We start from the raw sequence: 22,185 nt of genomic DNA, 5'->3' as shown, positions 1-22,185 counted from the left end.
AGAAATCGAAAGGTATTTTTTCTTAATAGAAAAAAATATTTACAAATGAGGACACGCTACTATCGATACAAACAATTTCTCCTATTGTGCTTTCATTTGTATAATAAGAACACTTTTTTTTTATTTGTTCCAATTTGGGTCATCCATTTCGTTATGAATCCATCGTCTGACCAAAATCAACCGGAACATATTGACGATAGTCCAAAACAAACCGAGTATGTGCCTCCACGACGACCACAAGGACATAGAAGGAGACCACCATGTGATACCTCTTCTCATAGATAGTCGCTTTTCAGTTATGTAATCAAAACAATCTCACTATTTCATATTAATGTTTATTATTTTATGTTATTTCATTATTCTTGTTTCGTTAAACTTAATCATACAAATTTCTCCAATTCAAACAATAAAAAAGACAACATAATTACATAAATAATAAACTTCACAAATTATATATATATATATATATATATATATATTTTTCAGAAAATCTAATTGCTTCGTGTTATCAAATTATTTAACCAAATATTCTAGGAACCAATAAGTTAAAACAAATTCTTGATTTAAAAAAATCCTTAACCTATTTCTTTCCCTTTTTAAAAAATTATAAAAAAATAATCAAAATTGAAGTTGTGCTTAACATAACTTCAATGCATAATAATACAACTAAAATAAATTATACACAATTGTATTATTCTACATTGAGACAACTTCATGTAATTAACATAAATAAAATTGTGCAAATATTACACGATTTCAACATAAAATACATATACCCCACCCACAACTTTATCTTTATCAGCAATTTTGTTTTTCAGCCCACGACTTCTCATTCAAAATAGTTTCCTTCCCCCACAACTTAACCCAAATTAGTATAACTTCTCTTTAAAAATATCATTAGAGAAAAATTCATTCTAGAAACAAATTGAAAGTTATATCTAAGCAGTGTTCTAAATAATATGCATTTACTGATTTTCAAGTTTAAAATAATTTTATTTTAATTTTTTATCTAATGAAATTAATTTTTCAATGTTAAAAAATTATTCATTTGATACTTTGGAAAGTTTTTCATCAACTTTCTTACAAATTAACATATTCAGAATAAAGGTTTGTATATATATTTAATGTGACCCTACGTAAAAAAACATGAAAAATCTATTCAAATATATATATATATATATATATATATATATATATATATATATATTATCACGTGCACCAACAAACTTCTGTTAGTTAACCATTACAATTTGAAATTTCATAGTGATTATTTTCTCCGAAAGATTTTGTAATTTTAGTTGCCAACCCTATTTAATGACCTCACCAAAATTCAACGCTAATATTGAGTTTTATATCCTAACATATTGACTTTATGTTAATTGTACTGTTATATATGTGTAATATATATTATCTATAAAATTAGAATTAGGCAGTTCTTTCATTTAGAAAAAAAAATTCGTATGTTCTTTACTTTAATTAGAAAATTAATATTTTCTTACAGTATTTCAATTAGATTATTTTTTCATACATATCATGCTTTTTTTTTAATATTTTCTTACAAATAAATTTATATCAATATTATAAAACGTAAAGATTTTATTTAATATTACATTTTTTCACTTTATTAATATAATCACATTGTATGGACTATAAAATAGCATGAACTACTTATATGTGTAATTCCACTAGTATAAACTATACATTATACATTGAGATTATAGAAAGTTGTATAAATTATTTTTATTTTATTATTTAATATTATTTTTTACATAAAACAGTACCCTTCATATATATATATATATATATATATATATATATATATATATATATAAACAACATATTTACATAAAATATTAGGTGCATACTTTTTTATATTAATTTCTAGTTCCCTCTTTTTTAATATTTTTTAAGTAATTTTGTTTCTATTAGTAACCTTAAAAAGTTAGGTATTGATATTAAAAAAAATTATTAATAATATTATTTATGATGAATAAATGTTTTGTTTTTTTATAAGAATTAATAGAATGTAAAAAAATAAGTACTTTAAAAGTACTCCAACCCTTATACAAAATAGATAGATAAACTATCCAAATTTTCTCCCAAAACCCACATGAACAAAGGAAAAAAAAAACTATAAAAAGAGAAACTAGTAAAAAATAGCATAAACTCTATTACACGATTATAAGAAGGGAAATCCACATACATAAAAATAATATAAAGAGATATTTCACTAGGAACAACCATAGAAATATTATTTCACAATAGAAAAAATTGAATAGTTATATTATTAGTTATACATGGAAAGAAAGAGTTAATAAAGTTTCATAATAAATAATTTTAAACAAGATATTGCTATGTATGTAGAATGTAGTGTAATCTAAGAGTTTGAAATAATATACGATGAGCCAAGTCAATCCATTTTAAAAGGCATGAATTGTGTTATTTTACTCTCTTGCGTTTTGTTCATTATGTCATTTATTATTTAGGTCATTTATTATTTATTGTGTGTGAGAAAAGATTGTTTAGTAATTATGATTGTTGATTTAAAATGAAATAATATTAGGGAAATAGGTACGGAGAGTTGTTTGTATGAGGAATAGGGAAGAAAGACAAGTGGGAAGGGTAATTTTACGTTTTTGCCATTGTACTTTTATATTTATTGTATTTACAGTTGACATTATTTTGATTAAACTTCATGTTACATTTAACTAAGACAACGTAAACTTTGTCAAACCAATTTTGTTGCAAAATATGATATCAATGTGTATCATAGTTATGGTGTTACTAAATTTATATATGGGTTCTTTTTCTTTTATTAATTAATGATGGAAGTCTTTTGATTAATTTGATTAAACTTGTTGGAATAACTTTTTCTATTTGGATTATATGACTAATGAGGAATTATGCTAGATTTCAGGTTAAAATTGATGTTTTTGGGATCATTTCGGTCATTAAAGATCTCATTTGTTTAGTGGATAATTCGTCTAAAAGTTCTATGCGAAATGATATGTTTGATTCAATGTGCTTAAGTTTTTTTTTATTAATACTCATAGTGATAAAGTTCTATTTCCTCTTCCAGTTCAATGAGAGTCTCTTTCTTTTAGGTTGGATTAAAATAAACATTGATGGTGCTGCTAGGGGTTCTCTTGATCTTTGCTACTTGTGGTGGTATTTTCCGTGAGAGTATAAGAGAATTTATTGGTGATTTATCTACTTTTCTTGATGTTCGGACTGTTTTGGTTGTTGAGTTTTATGGAGTTTTACATGTTATTGAACAAGCTCAAAAGATGGGTCTTACTAGTTTATGGTTTAAATGTGATTTTACCTTGGTTTGTGCTACATTTACGGTTCAGACTAATGTTCCTTGGATGTTTTGTAATAGGTGGAACACTTGTCTTAATTACTATAGGAAAATCAGGTTTAAGGTTCCTCACATTTTTCGTGAAGCGAATGTCTGTGTTGATAAGCTTGTTAACCTAGGTTTTATTCATAGAGAGTATTTCCATTGGTATAATAGACTTCTGTCTAATATTTTTTTAAAGTTTTTTATTAATAGGTATAGATTACCTATGTACCGTTTTTGTTAATATATGAGTTTTGGTCTAATTCCTCATATTTTCTTGTATTTTTTTTTTAATAATATTTTTTTCATGTGGTGTTAGATGATTGTTGTTACTTGAGATATGATATGAAATTTCATAGTGATACCCAAAATAAAAAAATTATATAAATAAATTTATATATAGATCATGGATACATTTAATTCAATTATGCTAACATACATAATCAATTATTAATTATATGGCTCTAACTAATTAAATTTGAATGATCAAATAGTTTCAATTTTTTTTATCACACGTGAATGTTAAAGTATGTGATTGACGTCTTATAGTGCCTGCAAATTTTATTAACTATTTACTTATTTAGAAATCAAGAAATTTTCTCAATTGATAAACTAACACGTCATAAAACTAACAAAATTGAAATAATTATATAAAAACAGTATTAATTTATAAAATCGAATTTAAAATATTACACATTTTTAATACACCTTTACGTTTTTATATTCATATGAAGAAAAAAGTTAACCTCATTTAAATTCATTATATATATATATATATATATTTAATTTAAAAATCTAAAGAAATGTTTCTAAATATTTGTTTTTGCATTACATAAAAAAGCCTGAAAATCGTTTTTTCAGAAATTATTACTTTTAAGAATGGAGAATTTTGGTAATCGTAATGTTTAGAAAAGTATATGCTGGTTTGGTAAAAAATATTATATAACTTCTTAATAAATCAAAGAGTAATATGTTAATTTATTTTTTTAGTTTGTTATTACTTTAAATGATTTAATAAAAGTAATATTATTACTTTTCAAATAAAGCTAACTTGAAAAAGATATATAGATCCTCACGTGCCACATAAAATTTTTTCTTTTAAATTACTTCAAAAAATTCCTAGAAACATATTTTTTGTCAAAATACATTACATACACACTTATTCAAAAGTGAGGAGACTTGAATGATACTATGCATATCGAGAGAAAAAAAAGAGTGAAAATTTATATATAATTCAAAGAAGCTTATATTAAAGTTATGTTAAAGAAATCTGAACAACCTTGAAAGAAAACAACCTGAAAAAATATTGGCTTTAGAAAAATTTAAAAGAAAATATCAATTCTACAAAGAAAAATCGTTATTACCTCTTAAGAAAATCAGTAGAAGAAATAACATTACCTACGGAATAATTAAAATATTTAATCACTACACTAAAAAAATGTTTTCATTTATAATAATAATAATTATTCTTATAATACTTATTATTATTAATATAATTATAATTATATTAATAATAATAATATTATAAAGAACAACAATATTAACAATCATATTAATAATAATAATTATTAATATAATTATAGTTATAATTAATAATAATAATATTATAAAGAACAACAATATTAACAATCATATTAATAATGTTAATAATATTAATAACATTAACAATAATATTAATAATAATGATATTTCATCATTGATATTAATATTAATAACAATAATAATATTAATAATACTAATAATAATATTTATAATAATAATAATATTGTTAATAATAATATTAATAACAATTTTAATAATATTAATAATAATTGTAAGGATTAGAAAATAATCTTAGAGTAAAAGTACTATATTTTAAATGACAATTGAATATTTTATTATTAAAAAAATTATAAATAGAAAATTTAGTTATTCGGGTTTCAATGTAATGTAAGAGAACCATCATCTCTCTAAAACTTCTCTTTTTCCTTTTCTCTCCCTTTCCTTTAAGATTTTTACCTCCTCACTCATCAGTTTGACAATTGAAGACCATCATTAGATTCCTGACAATAAAGACTGCAAGACTGCCCGATCATAATCCCTGATAGACTAAGTTCATTTTTGCTCTTCTCTTTGAGTCAAACTTTGAACTTGTTAGGTTTGTCGCAGTCTAGGTTTTGCATGTGACTCTTTTAGTTTCAGGATTAGTCTCTTAGCTTAGAGTCCTAGTGATATAGTTTTAGATTTTTTATCAAGACGTTGTGGTGCAAGTTAAGCTACCCTTGATCTTTTGGTAGGTTTGGAGCTCTTAGTGAGCATCTGCTCAAGTTCAGGTAAGGAAAGCTAGTTTAAATTTCCAATAGAATCCTAGGTTAGAAGATTTGGATGTGGGGGTGACGTGGTCAAGAATCTCAAATCTTCTTGCATGTTTTCTTGTTTTTGAATAGATTATAATTTGATTGAAATTGGAATGTGAAATTGTAGATATGATAGATGTTGTAGAATGTATATGGGTTTGATTTGAATGAGTTAATGAATGTATTTGAATAGTTTGTTAAATCACTTAAAATATAATGTTTGATGAGAATTGGTTGTTTGATTTTAGATGATTTTGGTTTAGAGAGCATATATATATGTATAAATTGACATAATAGCTCAATGAGAGCACTTGAATAATTTTGAGTGAGAATTGTCATTTTAATGTGTAGATTTATAAAAATACGAGTTGAATGTAATTTTGGTAGAAAAATCATAAATATAGCAAGTTTATGTAGATTTTTCTACATATCTCGCTCAGGCGAGATAATTCTCGCTCAAGCGAGAATGAAATGAAAATGGAGTGCTCTCGGGTCTGTTTTTGCCCAAGCAAGAAGAAATCTCGCTCAAGCAAGACCTGAGATGAAACTCTGGGTGCTCTCAGGTTCAATCTTGTTAAAGGTAGCCTTTTTTAAAAGAAAAAGCTTAAAACTAAAAATTTTATCCTTGCTTATTCACTTCTGCTATGGTGCCAAATCCATTGCATTGCTATCTTAGTTGCTTTCTTCTCACAGGTGCGATAGCAATACCCAAGAAATAGGTGAAAAGGTTGGTTTATTTCTATTTTATATTTTTTACTTATAACTTATGTAAAATTTTATTTTATGTATATATAATTGAAAAATCCTTTAGTTAGATATTTGTGTAATTATTGGATGAATTTTTGTGTGTTTTAAAATTCTAAACTTTGGTATGATTGATTTGTGTGATTTTGGATATTGTGAGATGTGAAATATGAATCTTAATCAAGACATAGTATTTTCAGGAAAGAAAATATTGTGTTAAGATTGTTTAGGATGTGCATTGATTAGGGATTCATTTAGAAGGAGATATCATGACTCTCCTGATGTATTGGAGTCATATGAAGATCATCAGGTGTTGAGAATCGAGGAAGGTTCATATTATTTTGTTTGGGATTTGAAATATAATCTGGTCTTTCAGATCATATGAATTAATCTTGTCATACTAGGTGATATGATGTTGAGATTATTTATGCGCATAGTTGTGTGGATTTCACAATGAGATAGTATGACAGATGCAGATATTTGAGTCTAAGTCAATGCACGAGTCTTAGGGAAGTACAGTCAAGTGTTTGAGTATGTTGGTTAGTAGAAATCTGACATGAGTAATGTGAATGGTGAATTATGATAGATTTGAGAAAATGTATGAGTTGATGACTTATGTTTGTTAAATTGAAATTGAAATTATATAGAATTCTTTTATATGTAGAGAATTATCAATAGGTAATAACAAATTTTCTTGTAGTGAATATGTAGAGAATACAATAAACTTGGTTAAAATTAAGTTACATACGATCTACATACAATCCAAAATTCATAGATAAATCCCTTATAAGTAGATATTACATACATATTTTCAAAATTCAAAAATCCGTAGGTAAATTCATACACTAAAATTTGTACATAATTTTCGTATGTAATATTTGTAATACTAAATCTATGGGTAAAATAAAGTTATGTACAAATTATCTATGACAAAAAATTTATAGGTAAATTCATACGTTAACATTTGTAAGTATTATTTGTATGTAAAATTTTGGAGAACATGTTTTTAAAATATTATTGTTAAATATATACTACATATATACTTTCTCAATAATGATCTGTTTGTTTCTGGGTATCACAAGGAAGGAAGGAGGGGCGAGCGGGTGGAGTGTATGTTTGGTTCAGTGTGTTTGAGGGTTTTAGTGTGGATGGGGGAGTGGGGTGTGGCGTTTTTTTACTCTTCACAAAATTGAGAAGATTTGCGTTGATTACACGTTGGCACAAGAGGCACAATGCAATTTTACTTTCATACCCTTTCTTCCATTCTGAATATATTAAACACAGTGTGGGCAGTTGTGTATGCATTTTTGAATGGGGTTTCTTACTTACCGTGCTCAGAATTCTAGCAGTGGTGCAAAAGAGAATCTTTACCACTTTTTTTAAAAGTTGTAGACCCATGAGTTTTGTTAGTGTATAAATAAAATTAGGTTTCTTAGAGTTCTGTAACATCCCTAATTTTACTCATATTTGCTAATATATTATACATGCAATATCTAATTAACAGATAAACATATATTGTTTTCTCATATTTGTATCTCAAAACAAAATATATCCCTCTTCATAGGGATTTAATATATACATCAAAAAGTTTAAAAAAAACAAAAACAAAGCAAAACATTCAATTTACATCTATATAATCCTTCTACTGCTCACTGAGGAGCTATATTCCCTGCAATCTCATATGCTCCCGTGTAAATACACGATCATCACAGTTAGAGAAACAACACAACCAAATAACAGGGTAAGCTAGCCATATAAAACAAAATTCTATAAAATTTCACTTTAAAATTAATAAAACATAAATAATAAGTCTCATACAAATTCTCAAATCATCAAGTGCCATTCAAATTCTCAAATCATCAAGTGCCATTCAAATTCTCAAATCATCAAGTGTCTATTAAAATTCAATATTCATTTTTCACATGTCAGACTTCCACTGACTCATATCACATAGACACTTGACTCTACTTCCGGAAGACTCGTGTATTGAAATTAGAATCCTGAGACCTGCACCTGTCATACTACTCGTTGTGAATCCACACAACCATGCGCATAAACATCTCAATATCTCATCATCTCGTATGACAGGGTAAATTCATATGACCTGAAAGACCAGATTATATTTCAAACCCCAGACAAAGTCATATGAACCTCCATCGACTCTCACCAATTGAATAACTTCATCTATGTGATTCCATTATATCAGTAGAGTCAGGATGTCTCATTACGGGCCTGACAGATCAATACACCCTAACAACAATCTCAACACGGTATTTCCTTTCCTGAAAATACTATGTCTTGATCACACTTTCAAATCATTGCACACTTCATTTAACACATCAATACACCATTCAATCATAACATATAATATAGACTTTCTAACAACCCAAATATACCCAAAAAGTTATTTAACAATAGTAATCTAAAATAAACTATGCTAAAATAATAAAAATAGCAATATTCATATATGTATACAAAATTTTGGTTTGAACGAAAATATTTTAGGTTGATCGAAATCACACCAGAGAGCACCCAGAAATTTTGGTTTGAACGAAAATATTTTAGGTTGATCGAATTCACACCAGAGAGCACCCAGAAATTTTGGTTTGAACGAAAATATTTTGGGTTGATCGAAATCACACCAGAGAGCACCCAGAAATTTTGGTTTGAACGAAAATATTTTAGGTTGATCGAAATCACACCAGAGAGCACCCAAATTAACAAAGTCCCTGTTATAGCTAAATTACTCTAATCAACATCAACCACCAATACTCAACAACATTATAATTGTATAACAACAACCATATATCCAATTTCACCTTCAAATCTTCTAGCCTAGTGTTCTATTGGAAATTAAGGCTAGCTTCCCTTACCTGAAAATTAGAAGATATACACTAAGAGCTCCAAAACCACCAAGAACCCAAAGGTAACTTAACCTGTATCACAGAGTCCTAATAAAAAATCTAACTATATCACTATGACCCTGAGCTAATAGAGATTAACCCTGAAGCTAAAAGGGTCACATGCAAGCAAGGACAAAAACAACCTAACAAGTTCCAAATTTGACTCAAAGAGAAGAGCAAAAAATGAACTTACTTTATCAGAGATTCTGACCGGGCAGTCTTGTAGTACTCACTGCCAGGAGTCTGATGGTTGACTCTGATCGTCGAACAGATGAACGAGGAAGTCAGAATTGTAGAGAGAAGGGAGAGGAAAGGAAAAGAACTTTCTAGAGAGATGGTGGTTCTTTTTAAAATGAAACCTGAATAACTGAATTTCTATTTATATGCCTTTTTCATTTAAAATTATTCAAGAGTCATTTAAAATATACCACTTCTACTATAAAGTAATTTTCTAGATCCTTACATTCTCCCCAACAAGAAAAAATTTTCGTCCCCGAAAATTGACTTACCAGAAAAGAGATAGGGATAGGTTTCCCTAATGGTTTCTTCTAATTCCCAAGTGGAATCACCAGATCTATCATCCCATACCACTTTCACCATACTGATGGTCTTGCCCCTGAGCTGTTTACTCTGTTGATCTTCAATCCTAAATGGTTTTGCTTCAAAAGACAAGTTATCCTTGATTTGCACATTATCCACTTCCAATATGTGATTAGGGTCTGAAATATACTTTCTTAGCTGTGATACATGAAAGATATTGTGCAGGTTTGCTAAATGAGGAGGTAGAACAATCTCATAAGCCACTGGACCTATCTTCCTTAAGATTTGATATGGTCCAATAAACTTAGGAGATAACTTCCTTGATCTGATAGCTCGTCCTACACCCTTGGTTGGTGTCACTCTCATGAATACATGGTCTCCAGCTACAAACTCCAAAGGTTTTCTCCTCTTATCTGCATAAGATTTCTGCCTACTTTGAGAAGCTTTCATTTTGTCTTGTATCTGCTTCACTTTCTCAGTGGTCTGTTGAATTAACTCTGGCCCAACCAAAACTGTTTCACCATCCTTATACCAACATAAAGGAGTTTTGCACTTCCTCCCATATAGAGCTTCATATGGTGCCATCCCAATACTAGCATGATAACTATTATTATAAGTGAACTCCACTAGAGGTAACATCTCATCCCAACTTCCCAGATGATCCAAAATACATGTCCTTAACAGATCTTCTAAAGACTGGATCGTTCTCTCAGACTGTCCATCTGTTTGAGGATGATATGCAGAGCTCATTCTCAACCTAGTTCCCAAAGAGTCTTGCAAAGTTTTCCAAAACCGTGAAGTAAACTTGAGATCTCTATCTGAAACAATACTGAAAGGCACTCCATGCAATCTCACAATCTCTCTGATGTACAACTGTGCCAACTTGGCCATAAATATCCTTAAATTAACTGGAAGAAAATGAACACTCTTTGTCAGTCGATCAACTATTACCCGGACTGCATCATGACCTCTTACTGATCTTGATAAATGAGTAACAAAATCCATAGCAATGCTATCCCATTTCCACTCAGGAATATCCAACTGCTCTAACAAACCACCAGGTCTCTGATGTTCTACTTTTGCCTTCTGACATGTCAAGCAAGTACCAACATACTGAGCTATTTCTTTCTTCATGCCTGACCACCAAAAGGACTCCTTCAAATCTTGGTACATCTTATTCATACCGGGATGTAGACTAAGATGACTCTTATGACCCTCTTCTAGGATCATTCTCTTCAGCTCTTCATTTTCAGGTATGCAAATCCTGCCATTAAATCTCAGGATCTCATCTTTTCCCATCACAAAGTCCTTAACTTGATTTGTACCTTGTAACTCCACAATACGCTTCAGACTAGGATCCTCTAACTACTTTTCCTTTATTATTCCAAGGAAATCATTAGTTATAGTTAACTTACTACAACTAATATGATTAACATGGAATTTCACTCCCAAATTTAAATCCCTGAACTGCTCAATCAACTTATGCTCTTCAATCATCATAGCTGACACTTGTACTGACTTTCTACTCAAAGCATCTGCAACTACATTAGCCTTCCCTGGATGATACATCAGTTGAAAATCATAATCCTTCAAAAATTCCATCCATCTTCTTTGTCTCATATTCAACTCTTTTTTATCAAACAAATATTTTAAACTTTTATGGTCACTGAACACCTGAAATTGAGCTCCATACAAATAATGCCTCCAAATCTTCAAAGCAAACACTACGGCTGCCAACTCTAAGTCATGAGTAGGATAGTTTCTCTCATGAACTTTGAGTTGCCTTGAAGCATATGCAACTGCTCTTTTCTCTTGCATCAAGACACAACCCAAACCCTGATAGGAAGCATCACAGTAAACCTCAAAAGGTTTTCCTGTATCAGGAATCACTAACACCGGAGCACTAGTTAACCTTTTCTTCAGCTCTATGAAACTCTGCTCACATCTGTCAGTCCAAGCAAAAGGTTGATCTTTGCGAGTTAACTGTGTCAAAGGAGCTACTACTCTAGAAAAATCTTCAATGAACCTCCAATAGTAGCCAGCTAGACCCACAAAACTTCTTATCTCAGTGACTGTCTTAGGGTGTTCCCACTGAAGTACTGCCTCCACCTTGGCTGGATCCACTGAGATCCCCTGAGCTGATATTACATGCCCTAAGAAATTGACTTCCTCCAGCCAAAACTCACACTTAGAGAACTTAACATATAATTGTTTTTCCCTCAAAATTCCAACACTATCTTCGGATGTTCTTCATGCTCTTCCTCGGTCCTTGAATAAATAAGTATGTCGTCTATAAATACTACAACAAACTTATCCAAGAAAGGACGGAAAATTCTATTCATGTAATCCATGAAAAGAGCTGGAGCATTTGTTACTCCAAACGACATCACCACATACTCATAGTGTTCATAACGAGACCTAAAAGCTGTCTTCTGAACATCTTCAGCTTTTACTAAAATCTGATGGTATCCAGATCTCAGATCAATCTTTGAGAACACTGAGGCTCCATGTAACTGATCCATCAAATCATCAATTCTGGGCAGAGGATACTTGTTCTTGATGGTCAACTTATTCAACTGCCGGTAATCCAAACACAACCGAGACCCTCCATCCTTCTTTTTAACTAGAAGTACCGGAGCCCCCCATGGAGATACACTGAGCCTGATGAATTGTTTCTCCAATAAGTCTTCAACTTGCTTTTTTAGTTCAATTAATTCAGCTGGAGCCGTTCTGTAAGGTCCCATTGACACTGGTCCAGCTCCAGGTACCAAATCAATAGAGAATTCTACTTTGGAGGTAATCCAGGTATTTCTTCTGGAAATACATCCATGAAATCCTTCACCACATGTATACTACTTATTTCTTTATCATTCTTAACTCCCATCTGAGTTAATATTACAAAGCACCTTGATCCTTCTTTCAATTCTGACCACACATTCTGAGCAGACATCACATATGAATCATTGGAATCTGAAAATACTATTTTCTGTTGACTACAATCTATGAGAATGTGATTGGCAGATAGCCAATCCATTCCTAGAATAACATCCAGATCCTGAAGAGGTAGACAAATCAAATTTATTTTGAACTTGCGTCCCTCTACTATTACTGGACATTCTAAGCAAACTGTAGAGGTCAATACTTTTCCTGATGCAGGTGTAGAGACCAGCAGTTCAAACGACAACTCTTTCACTAAAAGACCCAACTCATCTACACACAAACTTGATACAAAAGAATGTGTCACTCCTGAATCAAACAAAACTTTCACACATCTACCAGCTATATAACATAGACCTTGTACCAAGTTACCTGACTGAGATGCTTCAGCTCCTGACATAGCAAAAACTCTCCCTGTTGCCTGAGGTCTACTGCCTTCACTCCTAAACTATTGAGAACCGCCTGATGGAGTTATCCTATTTCTGTTAGGACAATCTCTAGCAACATGTCCCACCTTCTGGCATGTATAACATCTTTTCTCTGTAGCCCCCTTTGAACACACACTGGTGGTATGTTGATGGAGATCAAGCCCAAGAGAACATGGAGGCCACTCATCAAGCTCAAGAAGAGGTGGAGGCACAAATGGAGGATGCCCATGGAGGTCAAAGTCCACCTCAAAGGATTACAAGAAGCATGTTCAAAGCCTTGGGAGCAAGAGGACATTTATTTTCTCTTTTTGTAGTGTCTTTAGTTGAAGGTGCTTAGAGGGAAACCTTAGAAACCTCTTTTGTTATAGCATCTTTTAGGTTTTAAATAGGACCTTTAGGGGGGTGTATTAGTAGATAGGTGTAGGTGTAGTTTTTGGGAGGTGTCATAGTAGAAAAAGGTCACACCTCCCATGTGACTTGTTTTTGGTGGGAATTTCAAATGAGTTTATTTGAAATTTCCCACCTATTTTTCAGCACCTTAGGCTATAAATAGAGGTGCTTCCTTTGTAAAATTCAGATTTGAATTTTATCTAAAGAAACTATACTCAAAATTGGAGTGAGCATTTGGAGAGCTTTGAGCTTCTTCTCTAGTCTTATCTTGAAGGACCATGGTTTCCTCAAGTGGCGGCTTCCACACTCATCTAGGAGCATCCATTCTTCTAGTGGCGTGATCATCCAACCATTCCTCCATCTTCATGAGCATTCTCTTCTCCTTCCTTTCTTCTTCTTCAATTTGTTCTTATTGCCTTGAGTTTTGAGTTGTTTTTGTTTCGGTTCCTTTAATTTTCCAGCACCTATTTTCTGTTTAGTTTTTAAATTCTGTTCGGTTCTTTTGTTTTGAAGTTCAATTCTGTTCGGTTTGTTCTTTTCCTTCTCCTTTGTTGATTCAATTTGACAATATTTGGTTCATCCAAATGAGTTTGGGATTTGGTACTTGTTTTGGTGAGTTCTTGATCTTAGAACTATGATCCAACTTCTAAGAAAGTGCCTCTACATTTTCCAGCTCAAGGTGATTCCTCAAAGTGTCAAGAATCTTGTTCTATGTGGCTATTGGAATCACATCATGTGGTATCATGAGTCTTAGGTTCATTCTTGTTTAATTGTTGAGTTGTGTGCACTTTATTTCAAGAGCTCTTTTTAATTTCTTGCAATTTAAGTTTCTGTTTTAGAATTTTAATTGAGTATTCTTGCTGTTTTTCTTTTGCTCCAAGTGTTTGTGGAAAGGTTTATGGCACTCATAATTCTTATGAGTATGGTTGCTCTTTTGGAATGGCATTATCCTTCCTAGAGTTTACCTTAAGCTTCCTTCCACTTGTTACAATTTGTGTTGTGTCTTTTAATTTTTGAATCTTGTTAAGTTTTGTCTTAGTCATGTTATTCCATATATGTCATTACTTCTAGTAGTACTTTTATTGTTTTGATTGTTTCTTGCTTTGGTGTCATATATTTTTCTGAATTGATGTTGATCCTTTGAGCATTTTCTTTTTAGCATTGAGTTCATACTTGTATTCTAGACCTATACAAGTTCCAATACATCATTTTCTATTATGTCTTTGCTAGTTCATCATCCTGTTTTTTTATTCCTATTAGGATTCCTCTGTTTCTGAAAAAGTGCTTACTGTTTTTCCTTATTGCAATTGATTTACGTACTGTAAAATTCTGAAATTCTGGATTTGAGATATTGAAAGTGTTAGAAAAGAATAGAAAAAAGAATCATTCAAAAATATGAAGTACACAAAAAATGATAAATAAAATAAAAAAAGTGTACATTCCTGCCGAAAAAAATACGGTAATCTGGCAGTGATTTTAAAAAATTTATTTCTCTCAATTGGCTTACTGTTTTTAATTGATTCCAGTGCCATTTTTGAGTTAACATCTTGAAGTTTCTGTGGTATAAATTTCATAATCCAGTTCGCTCTACAACGTTCCAGTTAAATCAGTGAATATCAAACACAGTTTGCATTAAAAAAAAATTTCCAGTAGCTAAATTTTTTTTGTTTTCTTCATCTACTCTAGTGCTTTTCCTTAGGTATTCTTTTGTGTGCCTACTTTTCTCATTGAGTTCTTTATTTTCTTGATTGTCTTTCATTCTTACTCTTTGAGTTTGTCTTACACATAGTTTTCCTTTTGCAATTACCTTTCCTTGCTTATACCTTTTCTTGTTTGTCTTTATTGTTTCATTGGTTTTGTGGTGGTTTGCTCTTAAGATTGGTGTGCTTGCTTTGACATATTTCATTTGAGGATTCCAAGGCCTCAAGATCAGATTGGTGCAAGAACATTATTTCTTTGAGAGTGATATCTTTTCAGCCTTAAATTCACTTCGGCAGTTTCAATTGGAAAGCTCACTGTTTTTGCTAATTTTTAACTTGTTTGCTGTTTTGTGTGTTTGCTGTTTTTTAATTACAAATGGCTGGATCTTCAAGTGATGCATCCTCCAAGCAGAATTCTCCTTCCAAAGCTTCAATTCTTGGTGAATTACATGAAGCTCAAAGAACAATTAGAAGGTTGGAAGAGAAATTGCAAAAGATGGAGGTCAAACAAACTAGACCATCTCCTTCTATCCATGATGGACATCATTCTCATAGACCATCTTCAAGAGCTTCTTCAAATGATGTTGGCCGTGAAGATGAGCATAGGAGAAGGAGACCTCCACCCCAAGTCCATGGACAAAGACATCATCACCAAGGGGAAAGAATTCACTACGGCAATGGCTTCTACCATGATGCAAAGTCCAAGCTTCCTTCGGTCAAACTACCTTGTTTTAATGGTTCTAGTGATCCAAATGTGTATTTAGATTGGGAGGCTAAGTGTGAACAAATTTTTGAGATCCATGAGATCCAAGATGAGCATAAGCTCAAGCTAGCCACCCTAGAGTTTAGTGATTATGCCATGAAATGGTGGCATGGGATTGTAAAGGACATTATCTATCACAAGGGTCCTCCCGTGGACTCTTGGAACTCTTTAAAGGATCATATGCGCGCTAGGTTTGTGCCCCCACATTTTAGGAAAGACCTCATGTTGAGACTCCAACGGTTTCAACAAGGCACGCTAAATGTGGATGAATATTATAAGGAGCTTGAGACGCTTGTGCTTAAAATTGAATTAGAAGAAAGTGAAGAAGCCATGGTTGCTAGGTTTGTGAGTGGTCTTAGGAAGGATATCCAAGACATTGTTGAGTTACAAGAGTATTCATCATTGGGCTCTTTAGTTCATCTTGCAATGAAGGTGGAAGCCCAACTTGCTAAGAAAAACTCTTTTAAAAATGCTTCCAATAATGGATACTACTCCAAGTCTTGGAGAAACAAAACTTCTTTTTCAAAACATCCTTCCAAAGATTCTTCTTTCAAACCCAAGGAATCTAAGCCATCAACATCTAGACCTAAGTCTCCCACTAGAACATCTAACACTAAATGCTTTAAATGTATGGGTTATGGTCATATTGCTGCAAATTGTCCTTCAAAACGAAGTATGTACATACATGAGGGCATTGTAGTTAGTGAGCATGATTCGGATTCTTCAAAGCATTCATTGCATTCTCATGCATCTAGTGAGGAAGAGAGTGAATGTCCACTTGAAGGGGACTTGTTAGTTGTGAGAAGACTTCTTGGACAAGTTTCACAACCTTTTGATGAAAGTCAAAGGGAAAATATTTTCCATACAAGATGTCTTATTCAAAACAACATTTGTTCCTTGATAGTGGATGGGGGTAGTTGTGCAAATGTGGCTAGTACAAGAGTAGTAGATAAGCTTGGATTGCCTACTATCTCTCATACAAAGCCCTACAAATTACAATGGCTTAGTGAAGTAGGAGAAATAATTGTTAATAAACAAGTCCTCATCCATTTCTCCATTGGAAAATACAAAGATGAGGTATTATGTGATGTTGTGCCCATGGAAGCCACTCATGTTCTTTTGGGAAGGCCTTGGCAATTTGATAGAAAAGTTTTACATGATGGCTTTACCAACAAATTATCTTTTGAATTCCATGGTCACAAGGTTACTTTAAAATCTCTCTCTCCAAGAGAAGTCCATGAGGACCAAGTTATCATGAAGAAAAAGAGGGAGAGTGAAAAAGATAAAAAAGATAAAAAAGATAAGAGTTCTAAGCCTACACTCCTTGTGTCTAGGCGTGACATTGAAAGGGAAATAGTGGCTCATCATCCTCTTTTTTTAGCCATCCCTAGAACTCTTAGCATAGAAACACTTGTTGATAGTCCTCATTGCTTGGAAAATTTGGTAGAAGAGTTCAAAGATGTGTTTCAAGATCCTCCAAATGGCCTTCCACCTTTGAGAGGGATTGAGCACCAAATTGATTTGATACCGGGCTCTTCTTTACCAAATCGTCCCGCATATAGGACCAATCCAAGTGAAACCAAGGAAATTCGCCAACAAGTTGAGGCTTTGATTGAAAAAGGGTGGGTGCAAGATAGCATGAGTCCTTGTGCTATGCCTATCATCTTAGTGCCAAAAAAGGATGGCACATGGCGAATGTGTTCGGATTGTAGGGCCATAAATAACATAACCATTAAGTATAGGCATCCCATACCTAGATTAGATGATTTGTTGGATGAATTACATGGTTCAAAAATCTTTTCAAAGATTGATCTTAAAAGCGGCTACAATCAAATCCGTATCAAACCGGGTGATGAATGGAAGACGGCTTTTAAGACCAACTTTGGTTTATATGAGTGGTTAGTTATGCCTTTTGGTTTAACTAATGCACCAAGTACCTTCATGCGCCTCATGCATCATGTTCTTAGACCTTTCATTGGTAAGTTTGTTGTGGTTTACTTTGATGACATTCTCATTTATAGCTTATCTTTGAATGACCATAGGTTGCATGTTAGGCAAGTTTTGGAAACCCTTAGGAAGGAACATTTGTATGCTAACCTTGCTAAATGTATGTTTGCTCTTGATCATATAGAATTCCTAGGGTTTGTTGTGAGTTGTAAAGGGGTCCATGTGGACAAAACCAAGGTGGTGGCCATTCAAAAGTGGCCTACACCGAAATCTTTGAATGAGGTCCGAAGTTTTCATGGGCTTGCTTCTTTCTATAGAAGATTTGTCCCAAACTTTGGTACCATTGCCGCACCACTCAATGACATAGTGAAAAAGGATGTGGTCTTTCATTGGGGAGAAGCACAACAAAATGCTTTTGATACTTTGAAAGAAAAATTGACTAATGCTCCCATCTTGGCCCTTCCTAATTTCACTAAGACATTTGAGATTGAGTGTGATGCTTCAAGCATAGGTATTGGGGCTGTTCTCCTTCAAGAGGGCCACCCCATAGCCTATTTTAGTGAGAAATTGAAGGGAAGTCATCTCAACTATTCCACCTATGATAAGGAATTATATGCACTTGTTAGGGCTTTGTTTACTTGGCAACACTATCTTTTTCCCAAAGAGTTTGTGATACATAGTGATCATGAATCTCTTAAATATTTGAAAAGCCAAAACAAACTTAACAAGAGGCATGCTAAGTGGGTGGAATTCATTGAGCAATTTCCTTATGTGATCAAACACAAGCAAGGCAAAATAAATATTGTGGCGGATGCTCTTTCTAGAAGATACACCTTGCTAAATCTTTTAACCTTTCAATATCTTGGTTTTGATCACATTAAGGAACTTTATCATGATGACCTTGATTTTTCTCTCCTCTATCAAGAGTGTCTTAAGGGAGGACACAAAGATTTTTTTATTCAAGATGGCTTTCTTTTTAAAGGAAAACGTCTTTGTGTTCCCCAATGCTCTATTAGATTATCTCTTGTTAGAGAAGCTCATGAGGGGGGCTTAATGGGACATTTTGGGGTTGCTAAAACTTTGGATGTGTTGCATGAACATTTCTTTTGGCCTCATATGCATAAACATGTTCATAGTTTGTGTGATAAATGCATAGCTTGCCGCAAAGCTAAATCTAAAATGCATCCCCATGGTCTTTATACTCCTCTTCCTATCCCTTCAATGCCTTGGGTAGATATATCTATGGATTTCATCTTAGGCTTACCCAAGACATCAAAGGGAAAGGACTCCATTTTTGTGGTAGTGGATCGTTTTTCAAAAATGGCTCACTTTATTCCTTGCCACAAAGTGGATGATGCATGCCACATTGCAAACCTCTTCTTCCAAGAAGTGGTTCGCTTGCATGGGATTCCTAGGTCTATAGTGTCCGATAGAGATCCTAAGTTCTTGAGTCACTTTTGGAAGACCTTGTGGGGCAAGCTTGGAACTAAGCTTTTATTTTCTACCACTTGCCACCCACAAACCGATGGTCAAACCGAGGTGGTAAATAGAACTTTGGGACAACTATTGAGATGCTTTATTTCGGGGAATCCTAGAGTGTGGGAGAATTTACTACCCCATGTTGAGTTTGCATATAACCGAGTAGTAAATTCTACCACCTCCCATTCTCCTTTTGAGGTGGTCTATGGGTTTAATCCCCTAACACCTCTTGATCTTCTTCCTATTCCCCTTCTTGACGATGTCTTGTGCAAAGATGGGGATGAAAAGGCTTCTTTTGTGAAAACTTTGCATAAAGACATCAAGAAGAGAATTGAGAAGAAGGTTGGCAAGTATGCTGAACTTGCCAATAAGAGGAGAAAAGCATTGTTGTTTGATGAGGGCGATTGGGTTTGGCTTCACTTGAGGAAGGATCGTTTTCCTACTCAAAGGAAGTCCAAACTAATGCCTCGAGGGGATGGACCTTTCCAAGTCCTCAAGAGGATTAATGACAATGCTTATGAGTTAGATATGCCTGATACATTCTTAGGTAGTCATACTTTTAATGTCAGCGATCTAACTCCTTTTTCTGTAGGTCTCCAGAATTCGTGGTCGAATTCTCTCCAACTCGGGGAGTATGATGGAGATCAAGCCCAAGAGAACATGGAGGCCACTCATCAAGCTCAAGAAGAGGTGGAGGCACAAATGGAGGATGCCCATGGAGGTCAAAGTCCACCTCAAAGGATTACAAGAAGCATGTTCAAAGCCTTGGGAGCAAGAGGACATTTATTTTCTCTTTTTGTAGTGTCTTTAGTTGAAGGTGCTTAGAGGGAAACCTTAGAAACCTCTTTTGTTATAGCATCTTTTAGGTTTTAAATAGGACCTTTAGGGGGGTGTATTAGTAGATAGGTGTAGGTGTAGTTTTTGGGAGGTGTCATAGTAGAAAAAGGTCACACCTCCCATGTGACTTGTTTTTGGTGGGAATTTCAAATGAGTTTATTTGAAATTTCCCACCTATTTTTCAGCACCTTAGGCTATAAATAGAGGTGCTTCCTTTGTAAAATTCAGATTTGAATTTTATCTAAAGAAACTATACTCAAAATTGGAGTGAGCATTTGGAGAGCTTTGAGCTTCTTCTCTAGTCTTATCTTGAAGGACCATGGTTTCCTCAAGTGGCGGCTTCCACACTCATCTAGGAGCATCCATTCTTCTAGTGGCGTGATCATCCAACCATTCCTCCATCTTCATGAGCATTCTCTTCTCCTTCCTTTCTTCTTCTTCAATTTGTTCTTATTGCCTTGAGTTTTGAGTTGTTTTTGTTTCGGTTCCTTTAATTTTCCAGCACCTATTTTCTGTTTAGTTTTTAAATTCTGTTCGGTTCTTTTGTTTTGAAGTTCAATTCTGTTCGGTTTGTTCTTTTCCTTCTCCTTTGTTGATTCAATTTGACAATATTTGGTTCATCCAAATGAGTTTGGGATTTGGTACTTGTTTTGGTGAGTTCTTGATCTTAGAACTATGATCCAACTTCTAAGAAAGTGCCTCTACATTTTCCAGCTCAAGGTGATTCCTCAAAGTGTCAAGAATCTTGTTCTATGTGGCTATTGGAATCACATCATATGTGGTCCACCACAAAGGGAACATCTGGGTCTCCATTGTTGTTGCTGCTGAAACTGGGGTGGAGTTGCTCCTGTCCTATGCGGTGGAGGTCTAGCATAAGGCTTGTGTGGTTGATGTTGTACCTAGGCCTTCCCACTAGAAGACCCTCCTGGGTGTGATCTCATTACCCTGGAATCTCCCTTTTCCAAGGTCTCCATCATCTTTGCCTTCTCCACTAAGGCATGAAACTCCCTGATGCACATAGGTGATATGGTTTTCTTCAACTCATGTTTTAAACCTTCTTCAAACTTCCTACACCTCCAAGCCTCAAAGGTAGCTTGGGTGTAGAATCTGGCTAGATACTCAAACCTAGCAGCATAAGCATTCACTAACATCTCTCCTTGTTCCAACTTGAGAAATTCAGCTTCCTTTGCAAACCTTGCACTATCTGGAAAATATTTCTCCAGAAACTTCACTCTAAAACACTCCCAGTCCAAAACTTAAGCTCTGGCTTCCATCATTTGTTGAGCTCCCATCCACCAGAACTCCACTTCTCCAAACAACAAATATGTAGCAAAAACCAATTTCTTATCCTCAGGGCAAGAGGTTGCCCTAAAGATCTTCTCTAGCTCCCTTATCCATTGGTTTGCTTGATCAGGAGTGGCATTCCCACTGAACTTAGGTGGGTTATGCCTCATAAAATCTGTCAGTCCCATCTGTTCCTGGGACAAACTGACATGGGAAGCTGTTGCAACAGATCTAGCATTCTCCCAATGATGCATTGCTGCCTGGTGATTATGAGCCATTGCCACATTCTGTTGTTGGATAGCATTTGCCATAATCTCAATAGCCCTTGCAATCTGGTTCATCTCAGAAGAAGGTTGGGGAGGGGTAGGAGGTCTAGGAGCCATTCTATAAAACACACCAGAAAGATTCATGATAAATCTTTAGAATTTTAAATTATGTTATACTAGTGAAGTTAGAGCTCTTGTAACTGGTTTGAGGAAGAGCAATAAAAGAAGGTAAAATCCCTTGATTGTCTTGATTTGTTTTAACATAATCAATTCCCTTGTATGTTGAGA

The 22,185-nt window shown here is 33.4% G+C and overlaps 2 protein-coding genes across 2 annotated transcripts; both read right to left on the bottom strand.

Moving 5' to 3' along the window:
• Window positions 1–12,651: 12,651 nt before the first annotated feature.
• Window positions 12,652–13,203, bottom strand: LOC137809926 (uncharacterized). Its single transcript, XM_068610986.1, has one exon. The coding sequence runs from the start codon at window positions 13,201–13,203 to the stop codon at window positions 12,652–12,654; it is 552 nt and encodes a 183-aa protein (XP_068467087.1).
• Window positions 13,204–21,246: 8,043 nt separating this feature from the next.
• Window positions 21,247–22,014, bottom strand: LOC137809925 (uncharacterized). Its single transcript, XM_068610985.1, has 2 exons — window positions 21,665–22,014; window positions 21,247–21,580 (listed from the first exon to the last, which is right to left on the bottom strand). The coding sequence occupies exons 1-2, from the start codon at window positions 22,012–22,014 to the stop codon at window positions 21,247–21,249; spliced, it is 684 nt and encodes a 227-aa protein (XP_068467086.1).
• Window positions 22,015–22,185: the final 171 nt, after the last annotated feature.

The sequence above is a fragment of the Phaseolus vulgaris genome, chromosome 2 (genome assembly GCF_000499845.2).
Source record: "Phaseolus vulgaris cultivar G19833 chromosome 2, P. vulgaris v2.0, whole genome shotgun sequence".
NCBI lineage: Eukaryota > Viridiplantae > Streptophyta > Magnoliopsida > Fabales > Fabaceae > Phaseolus > Phaseolus vulgaris.
The sequence above is the reverse complement of the archived record's forward strand: the minus strand, read 5'-3'. Positions and strand labels throughout refer to the sequence as shown.